A 23,115-nucleotide genomic window follows, 5' to 3' on the forward strand; every position below is an offset into this window, starting at 1 on the left:
TGCTTCTTGCTTTCTTCCTCCAAAGCAGTGACATGTTTGAGTGCTTTCATAAAGTGTATGGTCCACATCAATGATAATTATGATACTTTTATTCTTCTAAATGGAATCCAAATTTATTCAGAAATGTTGAAAAATCACATCAATGATAATTATGGTGTTTTAATTAATGTGGCCCCTCCTCCACTGACTAAGAAAACCAAATGTAAATGGTTCTTATTACTTTATTAGCTATACAGTAATCTGCATTATTGTCTTTGTCCTACTTGCTTAAATTATTCCATGAAAAAAAAGTAATGTACTTTCAAATCAAATGTACCCATGTACCTATTTTTTAAGCTTCATTGTGAAAGAAAAATGATTCTAAATTTACTTTTGTGCCTGTTTAGATTGGTCAATCGACATTTAGGTATGGAAACTCAAATTCAATTTATGAACTCCATTTCATTTTAATATTGTTAAAAAAAATTGAAGTAGAATAAAGAAAACAATTGAGTGGTAACACGTGTCAAGAAAGTTTTAGCATGATTAAACACTATTTAGTAATAGATTACAGAGATATGATTATTATACCAATAAATTACAGCATGGGATAATGGAGATTCCCTTGTAGTTGAAGTTGTTGCCACACTCTCATAGTGTTCAAGGTAACAAGGGAAAGTGTGTATACATAAAAGTTTTTGGAGAATATGACAGGTGATTACATAGCACAAAGTAAGTCACTAACTACCCATTCCCCTTCCCTTCATGACATGTCTCCTTAGACCTGGTATATGAACATTGGTGATATAATCTTTCCAATCTATTGCCTTTACATCAAATCCAAATTCCCTTTTTTCTTCTTCAGACATGATTTCCATTAATCTTTCTGTGTTACTGTTATCAAACCTGCATCAAAGAAATAATTGGTTTCATGTCATTAATCTAGTCTAGAAAAGAGTACTAATCACTTTTTTTTTCTTCTAAACTTGAATTATTAAGTATGGGATACAGCATTATATAATGCAGATACAAGGATATGACAATGTTTAAAGATTACAGCTCTAATATAAAATCTAATAAAGTTGGTTAAATTAGAATCTAACCTTCCACCATAAAATGTGTATGGTTCATAAATATTGGCTAAGTACTTTGCTTGCTCCACTGATTTTCTACAAATATTTTCAAGTTTCTGAGACATCTTCCCCTTTGATGAGGCCATAGCTGTGAGTCCACTCTTCTGAATAGCATCTCTCCATAAGTGGCCAGAGAATTCCTCTGTGGAGCTAAACAACTTCATCAATGGAACTTGAATTGGCCTACCCTTTGAGTCAATGCATGGAGAGGAGCTATAATGTTCATAGAGCAATCTTGCAAGGTCTTGGAACACCAAAGGGTTCACTACAGATGAAGCAATTTGATACACATTGATATCTCGCTTTTGATCCATTCCATGTCTTGCCATTGCTGCCAAGGTTGCATTAACAACCATGTCAGATGGAACCTATGAAAGCATATTAGTCATTGTTAGTTTGAGTTATTAGAAAACCTGAGTTTATGAATTAAATTCTTTCTGTGTTTTTCTTTCCAAGTAAAGAATTCTATTAAATAATGCAATTATATTAGTTTCACTTACCACATCAAGTACCCCATTTGGATCTACCAAGAAACCTGTTAGCTGTCCTTTCCCATAGCATAGAACTATTGGATCCATCATCCTAAAAAGTTGACAGAAAATTGTTAGTTCTATCATGCAAATGTCATTGCTATTATTAGGTTATTCAAAGGTGCTTGGTAGATGAATTGCTTCTTTTTCCTTCTTATTTCTGGGAATAGATTTCTTAGGCATGTATCTTCCAGAGCCTTTGGTAGGTAGAATGTAACAATTTGATATAGCTGAGACTATGTTTGTGGAATGCTAGGTAAAAATTGTTCTCAGAAATGTAACACACTTGAAAATATTTTTAAAGTGACAGAAATATTTTCACATTCGTGAAACAAAAATGCTATGTGCACACTAAAAATCAGCCACTATGTATTTGGTGTATATGTAGCATGGTTGTTCTTGAAAATATGAAAATATTCGCCCTACCATTATTTAACATACCTATTTCCTTCCATCCATCCAGGAAATGGTTCTTTAAAAGTGCTTTCTATAACGCTTGGACGAATTACAACAACTGGAATATCTTCCCTCAATTTATCAATCATCATTTCTCCCATAGCTTTTGTGAACACATAAGTATCTTGCCACCCATATCTTCTAGCCCTGTTAAGAAAACAAAATAACAAAAATTTAGACAAACAATTCCAAAAATGGTCAAGGATTTTGTGACAAAGTAGTATTTTTTACTTTTTTTATTTTGGTTAACAATGAAGAGAACACAGAAAACTAAAGGACTCTGCATACCTTTCTAGACCCATCTCCCTCATCTTTTGAGCTAGTAAGTTGTCTTCAATGTTCCCATTGTAATTCGAAACCATGTTTATTTCGCCTTCGATGTCCAATGCTGGAAGAAAACTTTGTGGAATTTCAGAGATGGATTTTTCTCTAGCTATGCAATCTCCAATGCTAAATGGTCTTTCCATAATTCTTCCTTGTCTTTGTCCATTGACATAAGCTGCATAATGGAAGCAAGTTTTCTTTGGTTAATAATGTAATAAAAATTAGCAAATGATGATTACTTGTTTTTTTGGCCCTTATTATCTTTTTACCTGTTGAAACATGCAGAAAGAGCTTAAGCTTCTTGCATTTTTTCGCAATGTTCATAAGGCGACACGGTCCTTTGGTGTTTATGTTGATAGCAGTATCATATCTGATCATACTAGTCAAATTATTACAATGAATAGCTCAATATTAAAATGGTTGGAACTTGTTGTTGCGAAATTATTGCACTAACCTTTCATCAAATGTTGTATTAGCTGCAGAATTTACAATTACATCTACCTCATCCATAATAACATTGGAAGAATCTTCATCTAGTCCAAGATTCGATTCGCAAATGTTGCCTACTACAGGTACTAGCTTGCTCAACATAAAGGCTTTGTAGGATTTTCCATGGATTTGTCTAAGGCATTTGAAAAGCTCTGTATTTATTATCTAATCACAAGCAAACAACATTTAAAATGAGATGAAGAAACATGTAAATCCAATGAAGTTGAAAAAAAAGAGAAAATTCCATAAAAAACATACTTCATTCTGTAATCTCTCCATTGCAGCTTGCTTATTCTTTGCCTTGATCAAAAGGTAAATCTTTCCAACATCTGGTTCTGTTCTTAGAATCTTCTCAATAAGAACTGGTTCAAATAGTAAAACATATGCTGTTATAGATCATAGTTAAGATACATAACAAGATCATTTCTAGAAAAAAAAAGGGTTTTATACTCTACCTTTTGCTAGAAAACCGGTTGCACCTGTAATAAAAAACTTCTTCCCTCTTAGGAATTTGACAATGCCTATTCCATCTTCAAATCCTACTAATGTGGTGGATGTTGGTCCACCATAAGGCACCAAATCCTTCACCACAATATCTGTCTGGCTTTTCCCATTTTGAGACAAGACCAAGCTTCCTGCATCCATTAGAGTCGTGGCGTGATCAGCGCTAAACGATGCTGATCTTTCTGTTAACACGGAAGACATGCCAGCAGACTTGATCACATTTCCACCACCTTGGCAGAACACAACATTGTTCTTCCTCCTTGCATGGTGCCATTCACTATTTTCATGCATACCAATGAGTTTACTTAGTAAACTTGATGAAGAACTTAGGGACAGTATCCCCATGACTTGCTAGGAAAATTGAACAAGAACCAATGTCAACAAAGACAAAAGGATTAACACTAACTAAAGGTAATGCAGTTAAAATTTGTTGGGTTGAAACCTTAGCTAATTTCTTTCTGAACCAAAAAAAGAAAAGCAAGTAAACAAACTCAGTTCAATACAAAGAGAATGAGAGAAGAGTAATGTTGTTGATACATTGAAGTGAAAAGAAAGAGAGGTAGGGTGGATTTAAGGATGAAGGTGTTGAGTGTTAGGTACCTTTATAATATATAGTTTTTTTTTTTATATATCAAATGTGACTATATTATTATTTCATAAGAAGCTCTCTTTTTGCTTCATTGTCAGTTTGTCACACTTCCCACAAAGGCACCTAAAGCTAAGATGGCGGGAGAGCTCTCTTTCTTTCATTTGTTTGATTACTCATCTTTGGTTAGTTTTGGTTTTCTATGGTATTTTATTTACTAGAAAATGTAGAGGAAGAAAGGGTGTGAGACTTTGACTGGTTCTCCTTCATGTGCACCTAGGATATATAGCCAGGTAAACTATATTAGTATAGTTATTTCAGCAAAAATTCAGGGGATAAAATAGCCCCTCAAGATTTGAGAGCTACAAATTTGTTAGGTTCAAATCTTGAGAATCCACTTTACAGGGTTAATACTAATTATTATTTATTATTAAATTTCAGTTAAATTTGTTAATAAAGTTATGTAATTTGTTGATTAGCATTTAACATCAACATAATATTCATTTGTCATAAACATAAATATTTTTATATTACGAGAGAAATACTTGCATGTTCTTGAAACACATTTAATGTAGAGCCCTAAATATTTATAGTTGTGATTGTAGTTGTTGCTGATATTCGAGCATGCATTAAATGTGCTCAGGACCATGTAAGAATTTTCGTATTTTTAAAGACAATCAAGATGTTAAAGACTTTTTGAAATTCATGAGAGACACTTCTTTTCTTTGTTACCACACATTTGAAAGTTGTTGTAATTGCTTTTTATGATGATGCCAACTCAGTTTGGTTGCAAGTGATTAAAATTATGATTTCTATAAGAGTGATATAACATGGAAAATACATGACATAAAAATTCTCACTGTCTCACAGCACATGTGACATGTCCTAAGTCAACACCATGCATTCTCTGTGCTTTTTCTCTCTCTCTCGCGCATCAAAATCAGTGGAGCTAAATGCTAATGACTAGTAATTGAGAAATATGAAAAACTATAGTGTATAAGATGATAATTATCATATGACAAGTTTTCCTCCCTTTTTTTTTCAATTCCTACAATCCTCAATATTTGACATACTCAAAATCACAATTACAACTATCCAAACTACGATAGAATAGAAAATAAGAGATTCAAATAATGAAAAATATAAATTGACAAGCTATTGTATCTTTATTACAAATATTTTAATTTGAAACTTCTCTCATATGGTTAAAGTAAACTTTAAAACAGATACAGAATTATGAAAATTGATAAAATTATAGCCATCATTAAAATAAAAAATAAAAAAAGACATTTATCAATCGATAAATATTTTGAGGTTGGAAATCTAACAGCAACAAGCGTTTGTAGTCCAACGGTTAGGATAATTGCCTTCCAAGCAATAGACCCGGGTTCGACTCCCGGCAAACGCAGTCATGTTTTTCAACTTTGACTTTTCATAATTTATCTCTATACCATTATGGGATTTTTTTTATTATGATGATGATATGAAATTGGTTCTAAAATGTTTCATTTGATATAATGTTGGGGCGAGCATAAAGCTAATTATTAAGTAATTATACTTTAATGACATACATATTTAAATATTTAAAGCAAAATCTTTATAGTAAAATATTCTTATGTGAGTATAAGAATATAATGCTTTCGAATAATTATATCAAATCACTGTCCAAATTATTACAATAACACATACTTGTATTAAACATCGCTAAATTGTGATCAAAGGTTCACGAGAAACTCTATTCAAGAAGATAAAAGAGTACTACAGAATCAGATGATAACAGGTACACACCAAGATATAAAAGTGACTTCTCAGGGCCACTAAATTGTTGCAAAATCTAGGGCGAAATTTTCAGAGAATGATTAATCTCCATGTATGCACCTGGTACAGTTGCATTGAAAACCAAATCCCCGAGATAAAAGTTCTTGCCGAGCATCGCGGTCCAGGCTGGCATCAATGTAGCAGATTCTAAGTTCTTCACCTGCAGCTTACAATAAGAAAGAGAACTTTAGTCCGTCAATGATGGCTTATTCAAAGCAATTTCAATCAGCTAAAAGAAAAGAATTCAGTTGCTACTCATAGAGACCAGTATTGTACAAGGTTCCTAATAAGAATGTTAGAAACTGAAAGTGGCTTCTTTTTCTAATCATGAAAGATGCTCATAAAACTTGCTTTTCCTAGTTATATTCTGTGGTGAGTTCTCAGGATTTGATTGGACATAAGTTCTATTGGCTGCATCCAACTAAATAGAAGCCTCCTCTTATATCCGAGATTTGGAATAGTTACATAAAGTTTGGTAACGAAACAATGGCAAAATTTCATTCCAATTCAAAAAAAAAAATTTAAGAGCTTTTAGATGAAGAATGCATCAAATCTAAAAGTTGCCAGATAACTCACCTACAAGATAAAAATTGGAAGAAAACAATAAGTTAAAATAAAATAAAACATAGGCCAAACCTTCGTCAACATCACGAAGGGCCTTCAATTTTGCATCTGCGTTATCTATCCATATAATGTGCGCATTTGGATCTGCAATACCAATTAGTTAGATCGTTCAATTCCTCCAAAAGATATGGTTTAAGGAGTTCAACATTTACAAGTTCTCCCAATCATGGAATGCAACATATGTTAAAGAAGGGATTTAGGGAAGAGAGTAAGACATGTAAGATCCATTTTGTTAATAGAAACAACGGGAAGTAATAGAAAATTGTACCAACCACAATCATGATTGTAGAAGGACGGAAGTATGTAGACAGCATGTCCAACGGCAGCTTCAGCTTCTACAGATGCCGCTGCTGACGAAAGAAGATCTTCATATAGCCCAGCAGCCAACTCAATGCGAAATGCATTGATTCGAATTCGTGCCAAAACACCAATGTACCATTGCTTGGTTAAAACTTGAAAATTGCTAGATAAGTAGTCTCTCAACTTATATATCTGTCTTTTTGTGTATGTGTGTGGCTGAGTGATTAGTAAATTGTACCTACTTCATACAAAATTCTGACGACACAAGGGGGATACAATCAATATGCTATTCATAGAAGGATACAAGAAATATCTTCATCTGAAATAAGTGTCTTTCTGAAAGCATTCCATAACAAGCCAAACTCTTCTTCCATCTGAAAAGTTATGCAATACATTGGAAGAAGTAATAATGAGAAAACTTCCAAATAACAATACTTAGTGAATTTGAATTTAGCATCAGTGTAAAACAGTTTTACACGTACATCCAATCACATAATGCCACATTATAAAAAATAACTACTATTTTCATTGACTGTGTGAATGGTCATCCAAAAGGACGGATGTGATTGCATAACTGTGTAAAACATTTTGCACTGTCAATGCATCATAATTAAACTCTTTTCCAAAACTATAAACATTTCATTCTTTCTAGAGAAACCTGACAAAAGATCTAATTTCTTTTGGATAAAACCTGACAAAAAATTATAACTACCTACACACAATTTTATTGCCATTATAATAAAATTCTACATGCCTCACCCGTGAAATCATCTGAGGTGTCAAATTGGCAGGTTGAAGTATGTCAACACTGTCACTTCTGGCAACTCCTGATATGACCATGCAAGCCAACCGCTTCACCATGAAAGGATATTTCAAACCATGGGTCCTTTGCAAAGAGATCAAGTAACCGTCAGCAACATAATAGGTGTGATAAGTCATAGTATCAAATGTTAATGAACAACATGTTTAATCATTTATGACTAGTACTATCCAAACATCTGATCATTGAAAAAAATTGGCGGTAAAGTTGCCGTAACTGTTAAACAAGATTATTTTGGAAAATCATACCTAGTTTCAAGCCATCTTTACGCAGGAGAAAGAAACAATCAAAATGACTAATTTGGGATACATGGTATGACTCCTGTAACCTTTTTACTACTCATACTATGCTGTTAAACAAGAAAGTGAAATTACTCAAATTAGGCAAAATATACATCGGTTAAATTATTTTCTTTTTATTAAAAGAAAGAGCAGAATTGTGGTAAATCTAAAACCTGTTAAGCAACTTACAAAACAAAAGAGCAAAATTAGTCCCATTAACATTAATGGTCAGTTCGGTACAGGGGTAAAAAATGGAGGAAACATTTCAAAGAGTAGAACTTATGATAAAATTGTATGCATTACTAATCCAAGCCAATTGCCAATTTGCCATTAAGTCACCAATTCTTGATGCTTGATAACAAAGTCTCCTACCCGCAATAGTCATCAAAAGCCGCCCAATCTGCTTTCATCTCAACATTGTAAAATTCCTAAATAATATAAAATTTCAAAATAAGAAAATCTCAACAGAGGTTTGAGTCTCAGTTGTAAAAATAACAGAATGCATACAAGAGTTCAAAAACACCAAGGCCAGAATCCATAGAGGCTGAACCTACATTTCCACTCTAAACATCATATCTTATACACATTTCTTCACTGAAACTACAAATTAGTAATACAAAATCCGCAGAAAAAGTTGTATTACACAATCCCCAGAACTTGCAACCCATCATTCTATTCAAGTATTCAGCACTAAGCATAGCACATCATTTGCTAGCCTTTTTGCATGCTACATTCTCCTTCTAGTAAGTTTTGGATTCGAAAATATGACACTACAAACTTCAACTCATCTTCCGATAATGCTTCAACTTGAACTGATTAGTCTAATTTCTAAAGCCAGGTAAATTCTTAGACATTTAAACAAAATTATTAATATAATTGTACACTTATTGTATGTCCTAAATTTTTTTTACTATTATTAAGCATCGTCTAGCTTAAAGTTAAGAGGCAAAACATCAAACAAGTGGTGAGCCAAAGCAAAAAGGAACTAAAACGCACCATGCAGCGTCGTTTACAATCTTCACTGCAAAACGACACGCGTTGAGCTTCGGAGCCATCGGGATTAGAGATTCTGCGGAGGCAGCAGTAACAGACAGTGTGGAGAACGTTGGGAGAAGGGTGGCATACGGCGGGCTTGGCGGTGTGAATGAGTTCTCCGGTGCCGATCGGACGGGTGGCGAAGACACCGCGCCCCGCCGAGTCTGTGAGGCCGACTCGAATAGGTGGCGGGTCGGGTCGTAGTTCCGGCGTGGCGGTGGTGGTGGTGGTGAAGTGGTGGAATTGAAACTTGTTTGACTTGGTGCGGAGGGAAGAAGCTAAACGGAGTGAGTGTGAGAGTGGAAATCGCATTTTGATTTTTCTTTTTGACTTCACGAAATTCATGTATAAGACTATAAGTGCAGAAGAAAATCTGTGAAGTAAGGCTGAATTAGCTGGTTAATCATCGCACACTGCTGTTTGAGACTTTGAGTAATCTTAATTCTTAATTATGTTAGTTTAATTATCCGCTAAATCTTAAATGTTTAATTAATCTTTATTCACCCGCCTGCGCAAGGTAAGTATCTTGATTCTTGATCTATTTGTTAGTGATTTTAGATAGGTTTAAGTTTAACCGTTTAACTAGTGTCTCTATAATTTCATTTAGTTTTTAATTAAGTTTTTATATTTTTTAATTAAATTTTTATATTATTTTTAAATTTATAATTAATTTTTTTTATTAAAAATATTAAAATTAATAAAATACTTTTTTCAAAAAGTATTAAGATAAAAATATAATTAGATTTTTAATTGTGAATATTTTTAATTTGTAGAAAATATTTTATTAATTATAATATTTTTTATACTAACAAAAATTTAATTATAAAATTAAAAATAGTATAAAAATTTAATTAAAGAAATATAAAGACCTAATTATAAATTTAATAAAATTATAAAAAATAAAAAAATTAAATCTTTATAGATACTAAAATTAATAAAATTGAAGATTAAAAGAAATAACATACTAAATATGTATTAAAATCAACGTTAAAATTAATTATTAATATAAAATATATATTAAAAATAAATTAAATAATAGATATATAAATATATAATAATTCATTTTAATATATAAATAATATTTTAATAAAAATAATTATTATGTATTTATTTATAGTTTTTATTTTAAATACATATTTTATATTTTTGTATTTTATATAGTTAATTGATTTTTTTTTATACATGGAATATTTGTGTTTTGATAATATGTATTTTAAAAGATTAAGTAATCAACAAAATTAATCTAAAGATAAAAAATGTCAAAAAAAGTCTTTAAAATATTTAAAATTTTATATTTATACCTAATTATGCATTACTCTATCAATAAAATTATTTGATCTAATAATTTATTATTTCAAAATATTTATTCTTGCAGCTAAAATATTTTCAAAATAATAATAAGATAGAAAGTTAAAAATTTCTTAGTTTGTATTTTGTTGTAAGCTGAAAAACAAATCAAAACTCAAAATTCTCATTCCATATTAACAATCAATACTTGACATATACTAACTAAACCCATAGAATGATTAATAATGCAATACAATTATTACAAAAGCATGATTATACACGTTAAGCCACAATTAGCATCAACCACCTACATAGCCAACAAAACAATATGAAGAGATATCATATAAAAAGGCACTAAACAATTACAGGAATTTCAAGTCACATACATCATCTATGCAATGGAGACCTCCAATCTAAACCTTCTTCTGGATAATCCTTCTGAAGTTCCTGGGGTGGTATGAAACAATCCATAGACAACCCTGGAACATTGAATGCCACATCATCAATGGTCCATGATTCTTCCAACCTTGTTATGTCTGTTCCAGCCTTGATGTTATCACCAAACCTGTATTGATGAGAATTATGGTCATCAGAGAATAAAAGATGAAGAGTAATAACTTTAATTTTTAACAAATTTTAATTACAAATTTGTTCATAACTTTTTCTTTTATTAGATAAATTAATTTTTATTACAATTTTTTATAAAAGATAAGATAAATAAGTTTTTATTATTGTTCAATAAAAACATAATAGTCTCTTTAAATTTTTAAAATTTTTATTATAATCTCTTTAAATAGATGAACAATCTGATATGAGAAATAATTTATTTATTGAAATAAAATTTTAAGAATTAAGTTAATAATTAAAATTATTAAAAACTAAAGTATTCAACTAAAAAACTTTAAAAACCTAATTTAGAGCATTATTCAAAGAAAAATAGAAGGAAACAATTACAAAAAAGATAATTCATCAAAATGATAAAAAAAAGATAACAATTTATAATTGAAATTAATATCCTTATATAAAATGATGAATATAAGGACACTGATTTCAGTTATATATATTTGCTACAGTTTTTTTTTTTTTGTTATTCTCAAATTTTTATAGAAAAAAATAAATCTTATCTTAAAAAAATTTGTTGATTTCTAACTATTTATCTTTGAAAAAACATATATCTCCAAACAAAAATGCTATTTATACACCAAAATCAGCCACTAAAATCAGCCACCAATGTATTTGTATATAAATACATGTGTGGTTTAATTTATTTTCAATGTGTATTTATATTCCAGCATGTATTTTATACTGATGACTGATTTTGGTGGCTAATTTTGATATACACGTAGCATAACTCATCTCCAAATATCTTTGTATTCATAATTTGAGATAGGTATATAAAAATAACTAATATTTATGAATCTCTAATACCTTGTGATTATAACTTTTGATGAGCCAGCATGTGCAATCATGACACCATTATTATCATTACTATTATTATTATTATTATTATCCACAATTACTGGCCTATAATCCTGAATATTTGTTGACATTGTTGTTTCCCAGTATGTAGGGTATGACCCTGGAGCTTGAATTCTTGTTAGATATGAGTCCTCAAGATGAACTAAGAGGCCACTCCTTTGGCTGAAGTAACCAAAAATGGAATGTTTGATCATCTCTGCTGTGTTGTCACTTCTTTGAGCAAGATCCTTTTGATCTGCTGAAAGTTTTAACACAAAACAATCCATCTCTGACATTTCTTTCTCCCCCATGTATTGTGCTCCACTGAATACACAAGATATTGCTAAAGGGTCTAATCCCTGCAATAACAACAATCTAAACATTTTAGATAATATTAAATAAAATTTAATTCTAAAAACAATATTTAACTTTTTTTTTTTGGGTAATAGATTAAAAAATAAGTTATTTATGAAAAAAGTATTCACAAATGAAACATAAATAACAAGAACAAAAATAGAATATTTAAACTTCTAGAACTTTAATTTGGAGCCATTTTTTTACTCTTCACCTACTAACTAGTTTATTTAAAATGTTGATAAGCCAATTTCAATGCTAAGTGGATAAAAAAGATGCAATAAATAAATATAAATTAACATTTTATCCATTATAGAATTTAAAAGACTAAATTCTATAATTTTTTATTTTTTTGGTGACTAAATTCTATAATTTTTTATAATAAAAGATTTGAGAGCTAATAATTTTAATTATAGAAGATATAATTAATTAACTCGAGAATCATCAAAATTGGATTAGACAATTAATTCGATAAAACTATCTAAATCTTTCAATAAAATTATCCAATAAATTACCAATTTTAGATAGTTATCGAATTAATTCTATATTTAAAGACAATTGAATTAGTTTATATTTTTCGTTGATAGAATTGTCAGCGACAAAATCTTTTATAATAAAAAATAATAATTTATTCATATTTAAATAAGTACACAAATTGTTCATGATAAAGTCAGAACCAGTGCTTATCTTTTGAAGAATCTAAAATTATTTGGCTAAGCCAAAATAGTTACACATAATTGTGGTAATTAATTCATATATTTGGAGGAGGTTGAGAAATAAAGGAAAATGAAACAGAGGAATGAAATTTTGAAGGGAAACAAAGACTCATTATAATGGCTGCCTGGCTGGTAGCATACAGATATATTCAAGATAGTTATTAATTAAAATGAACAATATAACAACCACATCAACTTTCACATTCATGACAATTTAAACAAATTAAATATATTTGATTAGAAGTCCACATCAGTTACAGGTTTGAATAAATATAAAATCTGATTCTCATTATTTTTTCCAATAAATTAAATTCCAAAATCCACTATAACACATTAACAAGACATTCCAAAATTTGTCATGTATAAGGGGTTAGGTTTAAACACCATTAATTTTGTTAGGAACTGAATCTAATTATCCTAATAAGTAATAACAGTTTTATTTAGTTGTATGACATTAAATTGTGACTCAGATCTAAAAAATCTTCTTGAAGATACCATCAACAACTTTTGGAAAATAATTATAGAAAGTAATGCTAGTAGTATGGAAAGGACAAACTAAGTTTAAGGTCACCAAACATTGCTTCATTCCCCCAACCAAAACAATAGTACTAATTAATATTTAATAATAACAAAAACAACACCCAATTTGTTGAGGAATTTAAAACAAAGACTAAGAACAACATACATATATGTACCACAAATTTGGAAACATTATCATCACCATATATTATTGCTTGATCAACCAAAAAGATAGTATATATATACTAATTAACAACAAACACAAACACCCCCCATTTATTGTAATTAGGAAGAGAGTTTTGCTATTTGTGTCCTTCTTTTCTCTCATATCAAGTTGATTTACATATATATATAACTCCCTTTAAAGAATTTAACATGAATATTAATTATTAAAAAAATTAAATAACTCTAAAAATTAATTATATTATTTTCACATGAGGCTCTTAGCTCCTTAATAAATTATAAAATAATAATTACATATTGAAAGAGAGAATTAAAAAAAGAAAAAAATTGGGAAAAAAAAGACTAATATAATCAAAACTACATTGAAACTCTAAAATGGACAAGCGTCTATTAATAATTTTTAAGCCAAAATGGTAACAACATATGCTCTAATTAAGAGACGTTGTATTCAGTCACCAAAAAAAAAAAGAGACGTTGTATTCAAGCATTAGAAATAGACAAATAGTAAAAACAATTTTTTCATGAATTATATACGAGAAATTATATTTTAAAAAATAATTTAAAATAAAATATACACTAATTTTTTTCATATCATTATTAAATAAAATATATATATTATAATAAAATAATTTTTTTATGAATTATATATGAAAAATTGTATTTTAGAAAATAATTTAAAATAAACTATACACAAATTTTTTTATATCATTATTATATAAAAATATAAATATAGATAAATATATTTCTATTTTAAGACAATCGTATTGAAAACTAGGGGTGTTCGCGGTGCGGTTTGGTTCAGTTTTAAGGAAAAAAGTCATTCGATCGGAACACTTAATTTATGTGCGGTACGGTTTGGATTGAATGATTTTATTTTTTTTTTGGAAATCCGATCCGATCCGATCCAATTACAAGCGGTTTGGATTTATGGTTTTTAAAAAAAAAAATTTAAATACATATAACAAGTCTCAACATCAAATTTTAAATAATCAACAATGACATAACAAGTCTTAATAATATCTTAAAAAACTAACGATAACATAACAATAGAAATAAAATTATAGGTTAGTTAAAATAAATAAATAAATAATATTTTCAACATAAAATATTTATTAAATAATAATAATACATGAATAATAGAAAAATGTATAACAAATTGAACATGTTATAAGTATAATTGTAAATATAATAATAAAATAATAATATTATAGCATATTGTGCGGTTTGGATTGGATTTGATCGGTTATAAAAAGTAGATCCGAAATCCGATCCAATTCAGCGATTTGCAAAAAATAGAATCCAATCAAATCCGAATTAGTACGATTTTAATCGATTTTCAGTTTGAATCGGATTGAATGAACGGTTTAATTTAGATCGGTTTAAATTTAAACACCCCTGTTAAAAACACACGGACATTTGTGTTTCTATAAAGTAATTTACATAAAATTGATATTTGAGAAGTGTATGATATGATAAATTTAATTAAATTATTATTTAATAATTTTTAATTATTAATTTTACATAAACATAATATAAAATTAAAATTTGAGAATCATTAGATAATTTAATAAATTTAATTAAATCGTATGTGAATTTGTTTTTAATTATCAATTTTACATAAAAATAATTGTGAGTGAATTTTTACCTATACAAAAATTTAAAATATCATCTTCAAAAAATAATTGCACATAAATTTTCACCTGTACAAAAACTTAAGATACCACGAAGATGATAGTTAAGAGTTAAGACTATGAGATGGAAGGGACGAACTTGCCTGAAGAGTGCGACGAAGAGGACGAACACCACCTTTAGCAGCATGTGTACCAAGCCATGGAGTATGACGCCAAGCCACACTGCCATTGCTACCAGCAGCAACCTTTTGTCCACTCAAAACTAACTCTATCTGCCATTTATCTGGAACCATTTGCCACATTACAAAGCACCCTTTTTCTGAGCCACCATTATTAACAAGTTCATCCACCACAACCATTGCCACTTTTCCGGTACTGAACACATTCTTCACTGTCCCTTCCAATTTCCTGCACCTTGTGGCTGCACTGTAGTGTTGTATAATATATTGTGCTGATGATGATACCTATATAATAAACATATATTTACAAAAGGAAGAAACAAAACATATATTATTTCTTTTTTTTTTTTCTAAATTATCTGTCATTCTATATGTTTAAATTAAAAAATAATTTAAAACATAAATGTATTAAGTAATGTTTATTTAAAGACACAACATCTTCTATGAAAAATTATTTGGAAATTTGCTATGCAATGTGCTAGCCATGAAAAAGATTAATATTTAAACTAAATAAAGTAGCTAGTAGATGCACATGGTAACTGAAAACATTGGTGGCAACATATAGATAATAATTTATTAAAGAGGTTCCAATATGTATAAAGAAAGTGATAAACAGAGACACACTTTTTGGTTATTAGGAATGAAGACCAAGATTAAAGAAGTTGATAAATTCATAAAGAAAATCATGACTAAAAATACCTTTGGAGTTTGTAGCACTTTTTGCTAACTTTTTAAGCTAGTGACTATTTTGATAGAACTACATTTCAAGTTTCAACCAAAATTGATAAGGAAATTAAAGCAAATGAATTAACAATCAACTATGCTAATATTAATTAAAAACCAACTACCAAATTAATAAGTGGTATAAAATATATATTAAAATATAAAATAAATTAAATAAATAGCTAATTTTTTATATACACTTAAATATATATAAATTTTGATATTTCATTTTGAATGATTTCTTTTGGTAAAAAGTTTAAGGTGGTAAAAAAGTATTAAAAAAATTAAATAGAAAGAGAAGAAAATATAATAATTAATGGGGTTATTATAATTATATTGGTTATTAGCTTGCCTCATTGAGGGGTAGTTTGGGGTGGACAGGGAGAGGGAAGAGAGGACAACCAAGAACACTGAGGAGGATCTTGAGGTTGGACTTCTTGTTGAATGCAATGGAGAAGTGGTTCTTGATCCAGTTCCAATTACGCCATGAATGAAGAAACACTTTATGCTTTGATAATGATGATGATGATGAGTTCTTGTTGTTGCTGCTGGTTACATAATAATCTTGTTCTTCTTCATTGATAGGTTCTTCTGACAATGGTGCAAGCCTTCCCATCTTACTATCAATTACTATGCTTTTTGTTGAAAGCTTTGAGAGGCAAAGAGAGTGTGTGGAATGAGAAAATGTGTAGAAGGAGACTCTCTTATAATAAAAGGAACAAGCCTCTTAACTAGTTATATCTGATTTGGTTTAAGCACACACGCAGGATCGGCGCGTGTGCAACACGTTTGGAAAACAATATAGTTAGTTAATTACCCTTAGAATTAATATATATATATATATATATATATATATATATATATATATATATATTAATCATTAAAATTAGCCATTATATATTTGTATATAAATATATATATTATTTAACTTATTGTTAATATATATTTTATATTATAATAAATATTTTATACTAATAACTAATTTTGATATATAGAACAAAAATAGCATAATTTTTAATTAATTTAAGTTATCCTAATAGTTAACTTACTTATCAGTTATAAGATAGATTAATTTTTTATTTAGAGCAATGCTAGGGCAGCAACATTTGTGATTGATAGCCATCAACTAGCCATCAATGATGATTTGATGGTGTGAGATTGGTGTGAGATATCATCCAATAGCTCACATTTCTCTGCTGGTTACATGCTGGCCAAAATGTAATAAATTTGCTGGCCCCCTAGACTTTTCTTTTTATTTATTAGATTAAAAAATAGTATAAAAAATATAAATAAAAATAGCATATTTTTTGCTAATATAAAATATTGCGTATACCACGAAGTAACTATCAAACATTTTTAATAAAATAATTAACTATAGAATAATCAAACATTTTTTTTATAGTAATGTAATGAAAATTTATCATGATAGAATAATTATTTTTATAACAATATAATTAAATTTTTTTAATACTAAATATGCATTTTTATAAAGTGGTTGATTGATAAATTTTTTTTTGTCTTCATATAATAGTTATTGTTTAATTATACATAAACATTATTTTAAATATAGCTAGTAAATTGTCAATATAAAAGAATTTTGTACAAATAATTAGTTATGTATTGGCTTTTATATTTAGGGTGAAGTATATTTTGTCTCTGAAGTTTGGTGAAACTTTTAAAAATATTCTTAATTTTTATTTTGTTTTAATTTTTTTCAAAAGTTTTCGATTTGCATTAAATATACATCTAGCGGCTAATTTAATTTTAAAAAATTTAAGATCAATTCAACAATAATTTCATAAAAACAACCCTCAATATATACAAGTAAATTAAGTATAATTTTCATGTATTATTGTTAGATTGGTTTTAAATTTTATGAAAATTTAGTTATTAAGAATATATTTGATACAAATTAAAAATTTTTGAAATAAATAAAATTAAAACAAAATAAAATAAAAAATATTTTTAAAAACTTTTAATAAACTTCAAAAATACAAATATACTTTATTCTTATAATATTTATTATTTATAAAAAACTTATTTAAATATATAAATTTAATTAAATAATAATATACATTTTTTTTATACTGTAAATATATCAAAATTAATCTTTAATTTTCATACTTTCAATTCTAGTTATGTAGTATAGATACTTAGATAGATGGTTTAATTAAAAAGAACTAGCTAGATAGATATTATTATCTAAAACATGCTCAAAAGCAGGTTATTAACGAATCCACATACATCTTCTGATCTATTTGCCAGGTTGTTTGCATTGAAAAGTGAATTGGTACATTCTGCCTTTTTCTTAGATCGGAGGTGGAAGTGTACTAGCACTACTAGGCTACTAGCTCATACCACGTTACCATAAATATAATGAGAGGAATTTTAAGTATACCAAATATTTCGGGGTTTTAATATTTTTTATGGTTGATTTTAATTATAAAAAATATATATAATATATATTAATTAAAATTAACGATTAAGATTATTAAAATACTGATGTTTTAGATATATTTAAAAACTTTTCAATATAATGTGACATTAATAACATTTATCGTTATCTAGAACACAGGTTTCTCTTACTTTTAATAATAATGATTTTTTTCTGAAAAAAATAAATAGGAGGTTAAGCACATGCATGGCATTAGTCGTGTATATTGGAAAAACATTGCATGCATGTCATCACGTGGTGGCCACATTTTGTTAATAAAAAAGAAGAAATAATGAAAAATGAAGGAAAAAATTGAAAATTCATATGGTTTATGCTTTTATTTTTTATTTTTAATATTTTCTATTTTTATAATTTTATAGGAAAATAAAATAATAAAATATATTTTTTATTTTCACCTCATTTTTTTTGACATTTTTTTTTGAAAATAAAAAATACTAAAAATAAAAAAACAAAAAATGTATCTGTAAGTGTCACATTCATATTATAAAAATAGCACATTATAGTCGTATAGTAGACCAATTAATGAAAAGGAAATTACCCTATTATTTATAATCATATAGTAGAGTAGTAGACCAATTAATTTAAAGTGTGTCACTAGGCGCGTGGGAATATTAATGTTTGTTGCTATGTATGTATCATGTATGTATATCTTAGTGTGGTGGGTTGTAATAGAATACTATGGAGGAGCTTTTAAGGGAGGCAACAATGCCATGCAGGTGAATTGTCCACATCTTTTTATACTATTAGGAATAATGCATCTAATTTCTGGTAGTTCGATGAAAATTTGAGAAAATATATGTGGTATGTTCAGGGATATGAACCTCTAGATTCGACTAGGATAATAGGGATATAGGATACTCAAGTGATGGATAGTTGCATTATTTAATATTTGAGGCCAATTCAATCATCATTAGTAATTTGAAAGTTGAGGATGATGTTATGAGCCAACAGCAAAAGGTATACAAAAGACTAAGGAAAAAAGAAAAAGAAAAAGAAAAAGAAGGAAATAGTGTTTTGATAATGTATATTTTTTTTCAGTCTACGCTTGTGGTTTGGAGAGGATTCATCTAAGTTTGAGATCAAGATGTATCTCTAAATTTTGTAAACTTAATAAGGGTATGTAATATGTTATAGGTTATTTATCAATAAAAGAAATTAAAATTTGAATATCGATGAAATTAAGCTTCTCTTTTTCCTTTGCTTTTTCTTTTCTTTTCTTTCTTTTTTTTTTTTTTTCCTTTTTGTGTGAAATTGTGCATTATCAATACGAAATTACAAAGTAGTTTTACCTACTAGTACTAGTTGAAAGTTGAAACCGAAAGAGATATGGAGTAGCTAGCACATGAAAACAAAGTTTCCTGTGACTGGTTGAGTTGTGGCCCATTACATTGTCTTATCCATAGTTTCGTTTTTTAATTTTTATTTTAATTTGTCTTATCATTTTTTATTGACTCTAAGCTAATATCATTGATGAAAGATAATCGACTAACCATCTTACTTTACGTTTGCTATGAGAATAATTGGACCTTTTTTTCTATATAAAACTCGAAATTAATTTTGAACAATGCACTATTGTAAAGTACTTCACGTGATTTACCAACTACATTTTCTTGTTGACACTTGAAAATTTGAAATAATATGCACTAGAGTCAATTTGTTTTAGCAGCACCATTAGTCTTTAAACATACATTGTATAATGATAGCGTAGAGTCAACGAATTTGTATCCTTATGTCTTCAAACCAACCTAGTAGTGTTTTTCTTCGAATATATAATTGAACATTTGATCGTCAAGTTATTAGAGATTACATTTAAGCATATTATACAAGAGATTATCTTCTTTGTTCCTTCTTATGCCATTCGCCAAACTAGGCTTTCATCTCTTAGTTGAATGAATGTCTAGAACTCTTTATTTGGCTACACCGGATGAATGCATGAAATTGCATTTCAAAAGTAGGCTTTCCTAATACCGAACTTCAGGTTCGTGAAGGCACAAGCAGATCGCATTGCAGAAGAAACAAAGGAGAAGAGATTACAACGGGGGCGATATTCAGAATCCATATTCAAGCTAAAATGACACGAGCAAAACAAAGCTTCTGTTCTAACGACCAGTTAAATAAAGTAGGATAGAGTACCAATAAGTCCTAAGCCAGAAAGCTGAGATTAAACTAAACGGATCCGTATCCTAACATTCACAATATATCAACAACACCCGCCCTAAAGCCCGTTCATTCAGCAACTTAAAAAACTACAACATCTTCCGTCATGTTCATCGAGCTTGCATACTTTAATTCACCTGGAGTAGCTAGGGCTTCGACTGTAGCTCCTGCTGTAACTCCTACTGTAGCTCCTGCTTCGACTGCGGCTTCTCGATCCATAAGGTGACCTGGAGTAAGATCGGTCCCTATACCTTTTGTATCTTGGTGAGATAGACCTGTATCATAGTGAATGAAACTGCTTCTTAGAATCTTAATAAGCAAATACTGCTAAACATATAAGCAATCACATGGAAACAATAAACAGAACAAATACACTCAAAGTCAAACCTGGAATTTCGCCTTCGAACTGGAGAAGGTGAATAACCAGGACTACGAGAATAGGTACGAGCATAGCGTGGAGAGCGAGAATATCGACGTGGAGATCTGTAATCATATGACCTACACACCAAGAAAGATTGAACACATAATAACAAGTAATTCAACACGAGAATAGAACAAGAAGAAGCAATTTCCGATTGACTAGTCAATGTATGAATCATCCTGCATATGTCCTTACCTCCGACGTTCTCTGGCTCTCATTTCCTGGGGTTTTTTTCTGTTTTCCTCGGCAAATACCACAGTTAGTTCCCGACCAAGTAGAATTTGACCATCCATGTGATACTTTGCATCAGCAGCATCAGCTGGATCCACATACTGAACAAACCCAAATCCACGCGGCTCCCTGTACCATAAAATAGGTGTCAAACACAGCACATGCAATGAGCAACATAAATACACCTGCATACCAAAGGTGGATTATTGATTGCAGATATCCACAAATATGATTCTGGGTTTCTGACTCCAAATTATTATAAGTCATACGCTCGACACTCCACATAATTCAATAATAAACACCGCATGAATGCTAACCTTGTAGAAGCCAAAATAATAATGGAGATGGAAAATCTTCAGACTTGAACTTCTTCACAATGAACACAAACTCAACCTTCCGAACCTTCCAGTACACTTAATATCACCTTGAACAGAACTCTTATTACTTGATTGGTGCCTTCAACATGACATTCTTATTACTTCTCTCTTCTCTTCAACACAGTACTCTTATTACTTCATTCTTCTCTTCAACTCTTTAAATAAAACAATCACATTCCCACAAAAATGATTGAAGTATTAATTTTTATTGAGCATGAAGTGGCATAACTAAATACTTGGGATGAAAAAAGCCACCATAAAAAGTTTCCTAACTCCACACAAAATATAACTTAATATTTTAGAGTTCATAGTTTATAGAACACCTCAAAATAAAATGCAGAACACAACACAAATCATTTTACGGAGGGAGCAGACTTCAAAATCTTTCAAAACAAGTAGCCATGCTTTGGCCACCTGAAAGAAACTTACCCAGTATAATAATCTCGAGGCAGATAAACGTCCTTCAGTGGACCAAATTGGCCAAATGGGCCACGTAAATCTTCTGGCCTGCACGCCAAATGCTTTATATAATCAAAATCTTATTCCAAGCTTTTGAGAAGGGGGGAGCAACAGTTTCCATGGCAAAATACAAGTAGAATCTAATTATCCAAACAGCATCAGGTATACCAACACAAGTAAATTTTGGATCCAAAAGATGAAATTGTATTAAGATGATTTTGTGCACTTTTTATGCGCTGACTTTACTTTTACTAGAACTAGAATAAATTACCTAAACATGCTAAAATACATTATAGTTTTTTATTAACACGGAAAACTGGAGCCAGAAAACCACAAGTTTATAATACTGATCCTGATACACAGAATAGCAAAAGAACAGCAATTACTGTTTAAATCATAACTGTAAATACAACAAGATTAAAAATTCATTATCCTCTCATGATCTAACATACCTGCAATCTTTGTGGAGGTTCCGAACGAGAAGGCTTGTTGGCAAATCCCTACCACGGCCTCTATAGTGACCCCTAGGGCTAGGACTGCGCCTTCTATGGCTGTAACGTCTTGGAGGCGATGGGCTGTAGCTGTAGCTTCTTCCTCTCATGCTGGAATTTCACACCTACATTCATGTATTCATATTCAACACAAGCAAAAAAAAAAAACCTAACCTCAAACGATAAATTTCAAAGCTATAGAAAATTATCAGCATCAACATCAACAATAACAATCCATAGAAAATAAAAGGAGAATACAATAATAGCAATTTGAAGACACTAATCGTAGACCATCGAATGCCAAAGCTACAGAAGATTTAAAGAAAAAAAAAAAGAAACAGCAGTTGTTAAAAGAATAAGAATATCCATATCAATCTTCCAATGGATTCAAGTACGAAACAACAAAAATCAGAACACAAATGGAAGATCGATATTCACCTTATTCACGATGAGATTCGCGCGCTCTTGTTTTGTTAGATAGCAGAAAAGTGACGGTAAAGAAAAATAATGGCTTTTGATTCCTGAAATATTTGTAGCTCTACCATATTCGAGAAACTTCTCCACAATGTTGGCTACGATTCGGTACATGCAATAA

General features: G+C 29.6%; 4 protein-coding genes and 1 non-coding gene across 6 annotated transcripts; 1 reads left to right on the forward strand and 4 right to left on the reverse strand.

Moving 5' to 3' along the window:
- Positions 1-498: 498 nt before the first annotated feature.
- Positions 499-3,900, reverse strand: LOC107626194 (fatty acyl-CoA reductase 2, chloroplastic-like). The gene is made up of 9 exons (XM_016329014.3): positions 3,367-3,900; positions 3,170-3,273; positions 2,877-3,076; positions 2,692-2,792; positions 2,387-2,597; positions 2,084-2,245; positions 1,613-1,694; positions 1,083-1,480; positions 499-885 (listed from the first exon to the last, which is right to left on the reverse strand). The coding sequence occupies exons 1-9, from the start codon at positions 3,758-3,760 to the stop codon at positions 720-722; spliced, it is 1,818 nt and encodes a 605-aa protein (XP_016184500.2). The 5' UTR covers positions 3,761-3,900; the 3' UTR covers positions 499-719.
- Positions 3,901-5,337: 1,437 nt separating this feature from the next.
- Positions 5,338-5,409, forward strand: TRNAG-UCC (transfer RNA glycine (anticodon UCC)). The gene has a single exon. It is a non-coding gene; the product is annotated as a tRNA-Gly (tRNA).
- Positions 5,410-5,597: 188 nt separating this feature from the next.
- Positions 5,598-9,426, reverse strand: SDG38 (SET domain protein 38). 2 transcript variants are annotated; one of them, XM_016329015.3, is made up of 7 exons: positions 8,841-9,426; positions 8,217-8,272; positions 7,503-7,629; positions 7,048-7,117; positions 6,716-6,895; positions 6,456-6,527; positions 5,598-5,979 (listed from the first exon to the last, which is right to left on the reverse strand). In XM_016329015.3, exons 1-7 carry the CDS (start codon positions 9,222-9,224, stop codon positions 5,861-5,863), a joined length of 1,008 nt encoding a protein of 335 aa, XP_016184501.2. In that variant the 5' UTR covers positions 9,225-9,426; the 3' UTR covers positions 5,598-5,860. The 2 variants fall into 2 exon arrangements, with proteins under 2 accessions (XP_016184501.2, XP_020972173.2); XM_021116514.2 differs by having other exon boundaries at positions 5,598-5,985; positions 8,841-9,347.
- Positions 9,427-10,332: 906 nt separating this feature from the next.
- Positions 10,333-16,592, reverse strand: LOC107628586 (uncharacterized). Its single transcript, XM_016331214.3, has 4 exons — positions 16,282-16,592; positions 15,171-15,491; positions 11,595-11,983; positions 10,333-10,731 (listed from the first exon to the last, which is right to left on the reverse strand). Exons 1-4 carry the CDS (start codon positions 16,543-16,545, stop codon positions 10,554-10,556), a joined length of 1,152 nt encoding a protein of 383 aa, XP_016186700.1. The 5' UTR covers positions 16,546-16,592; the 3' UTR covers positions 10,333-10,553.
- Positions 16,593-20,349: 3,757 nt separating this feature from the next.
- On the reverse strand, positions 20,350-23,084 carry LOC107626196 (serine/arginine-rich SC35-like splicing factor SCL30A). The gene is made up of 6 exons (XM_016329018.3): positions 22,959-23,084; positions 22,482-22,645; positions 22,000-22,077; positions 21,158-21,322; positions 20,929-21,039; positions 20,350-20,816 (listed from the first exon to the last, which is right to left on the reverse strand). The coding sequence occupies exons 2-6, from the start codon at positions 22,628-22,630 to the stop codon at positions 20,675-20,677; spliced, it is 645 nt and encodes a 214-aa protein (XP_016184504.1). The 5' UTR covers positions 22,631-22,645; positions 22,959-23,084; the 3' UTR covers positions 20,350-20,674.
- Between the last annotated feature and the right edge of the window lie 31 nt (positions 23,085-23,115).

Source organism: Arachis ipaensis, chromosome B2 (genome assembly GCF_059453495.1).
Source record: "Arachis ipaensis isolate K30076 ecotype BB chromosome B2, ASM5945349v1, whole genome shotgun sequence".
Classification (NCBI taxonomy): domain Eukaryota; kingdom Viridiplantae; phylum Streptophyta; class Magnoliopsida; order Fabales; family Fabaceae; genus Arachis; species Arachis ipaensis.

Excerpts from the sequence above, each read along its gene's own strand:
- LOC107626194 (XM_016329014.3), bottom strand. The coding sequence starts at position 3,760 with ATGGGGATACTGTCCCTAAGTTCTTCATCAAGTTTACTAAGTAAACTC. Across the intron at positions 3,274-3,366 it reads AACCGGTTTTCTAGCAAAAG|TTCTTATTGAGAAGATTCTA; the intron begins GTAGAGTATAAA and ends TATTTGAACCAG. Across the intron at positions 3,077-3,169 it reads TGGAGAGATTACAGAATGAA|ATAATAAATACAGAGCTTTT; the intron begins GTATGTTTTTTA and ends GCTTGTGATTAG.
- SDG38 (XM_021116514.2), bottom strand. The coding sequence starts at position 9,224 with ATGAATTTCGTGAAGTCAAAAAGAAAAATCAAAATGCGATTTCCACTC. Across the intron at positions 6,896-7,047 it reads TTCAGATGAAGATATTTCTT|TTTTAACCAAGCAATGGTAC; the intron begins GTATCCTTCTAT and ends GCAATTTTCAAG. Across the intron at positions 5,986-6,455 it reads CCTTCGTGATGTTGACGAAG|CTGCAGGTGAAGAACTTAGA; the intron begins GTTTGGCCTATG and ends TCTTATTGTAAG.
- LOC107628586 (XM_016331214.3), bottom strand. The coding sequence starts at position 16,545 with ATGGGAAGGCTTGCACCATTGTCAGAAGAACCTATCAATGAAGAAGAA. Across the intron at positions 15,492-16,281 it reads CCAAACTACCCCTCAATGAG|GTATCATCATCAGCACAATA; the intron begins GCAAGCTAATAA and ends TTTATTATATAG. Across the intron at positions 10,732-11,594 it reads TCAAAAGTTATAATCACAAG|GTTTGGTGATAACATCAAGG; the intron begins GTATTAGAGATT and ends TCATCAATACAG.
- LOC107626196 (XM_016329018.3), bottom strand. The coding sequence starts at position 22,630 with ATGAGAGGAAGAAGCTACAGCTACAGCCCATCGCCTCCAAGACGTTAC. Across the intron at positions 22,078-22,481 it reads AACCTCCACAAAGATTGCAG|GCCAGAAGATTTACGTGGCC; the intron begins GTATGTTAGATC and ends TTTGGCGTGCAG. Across the intron at positions 20,817-20,928 it reads GTTCGAAGGCGAAATTCCAG|GTCTATCTCACCAAGATACA; the intron begins GTTTGACTTTGA and ends ACTATGATACAG.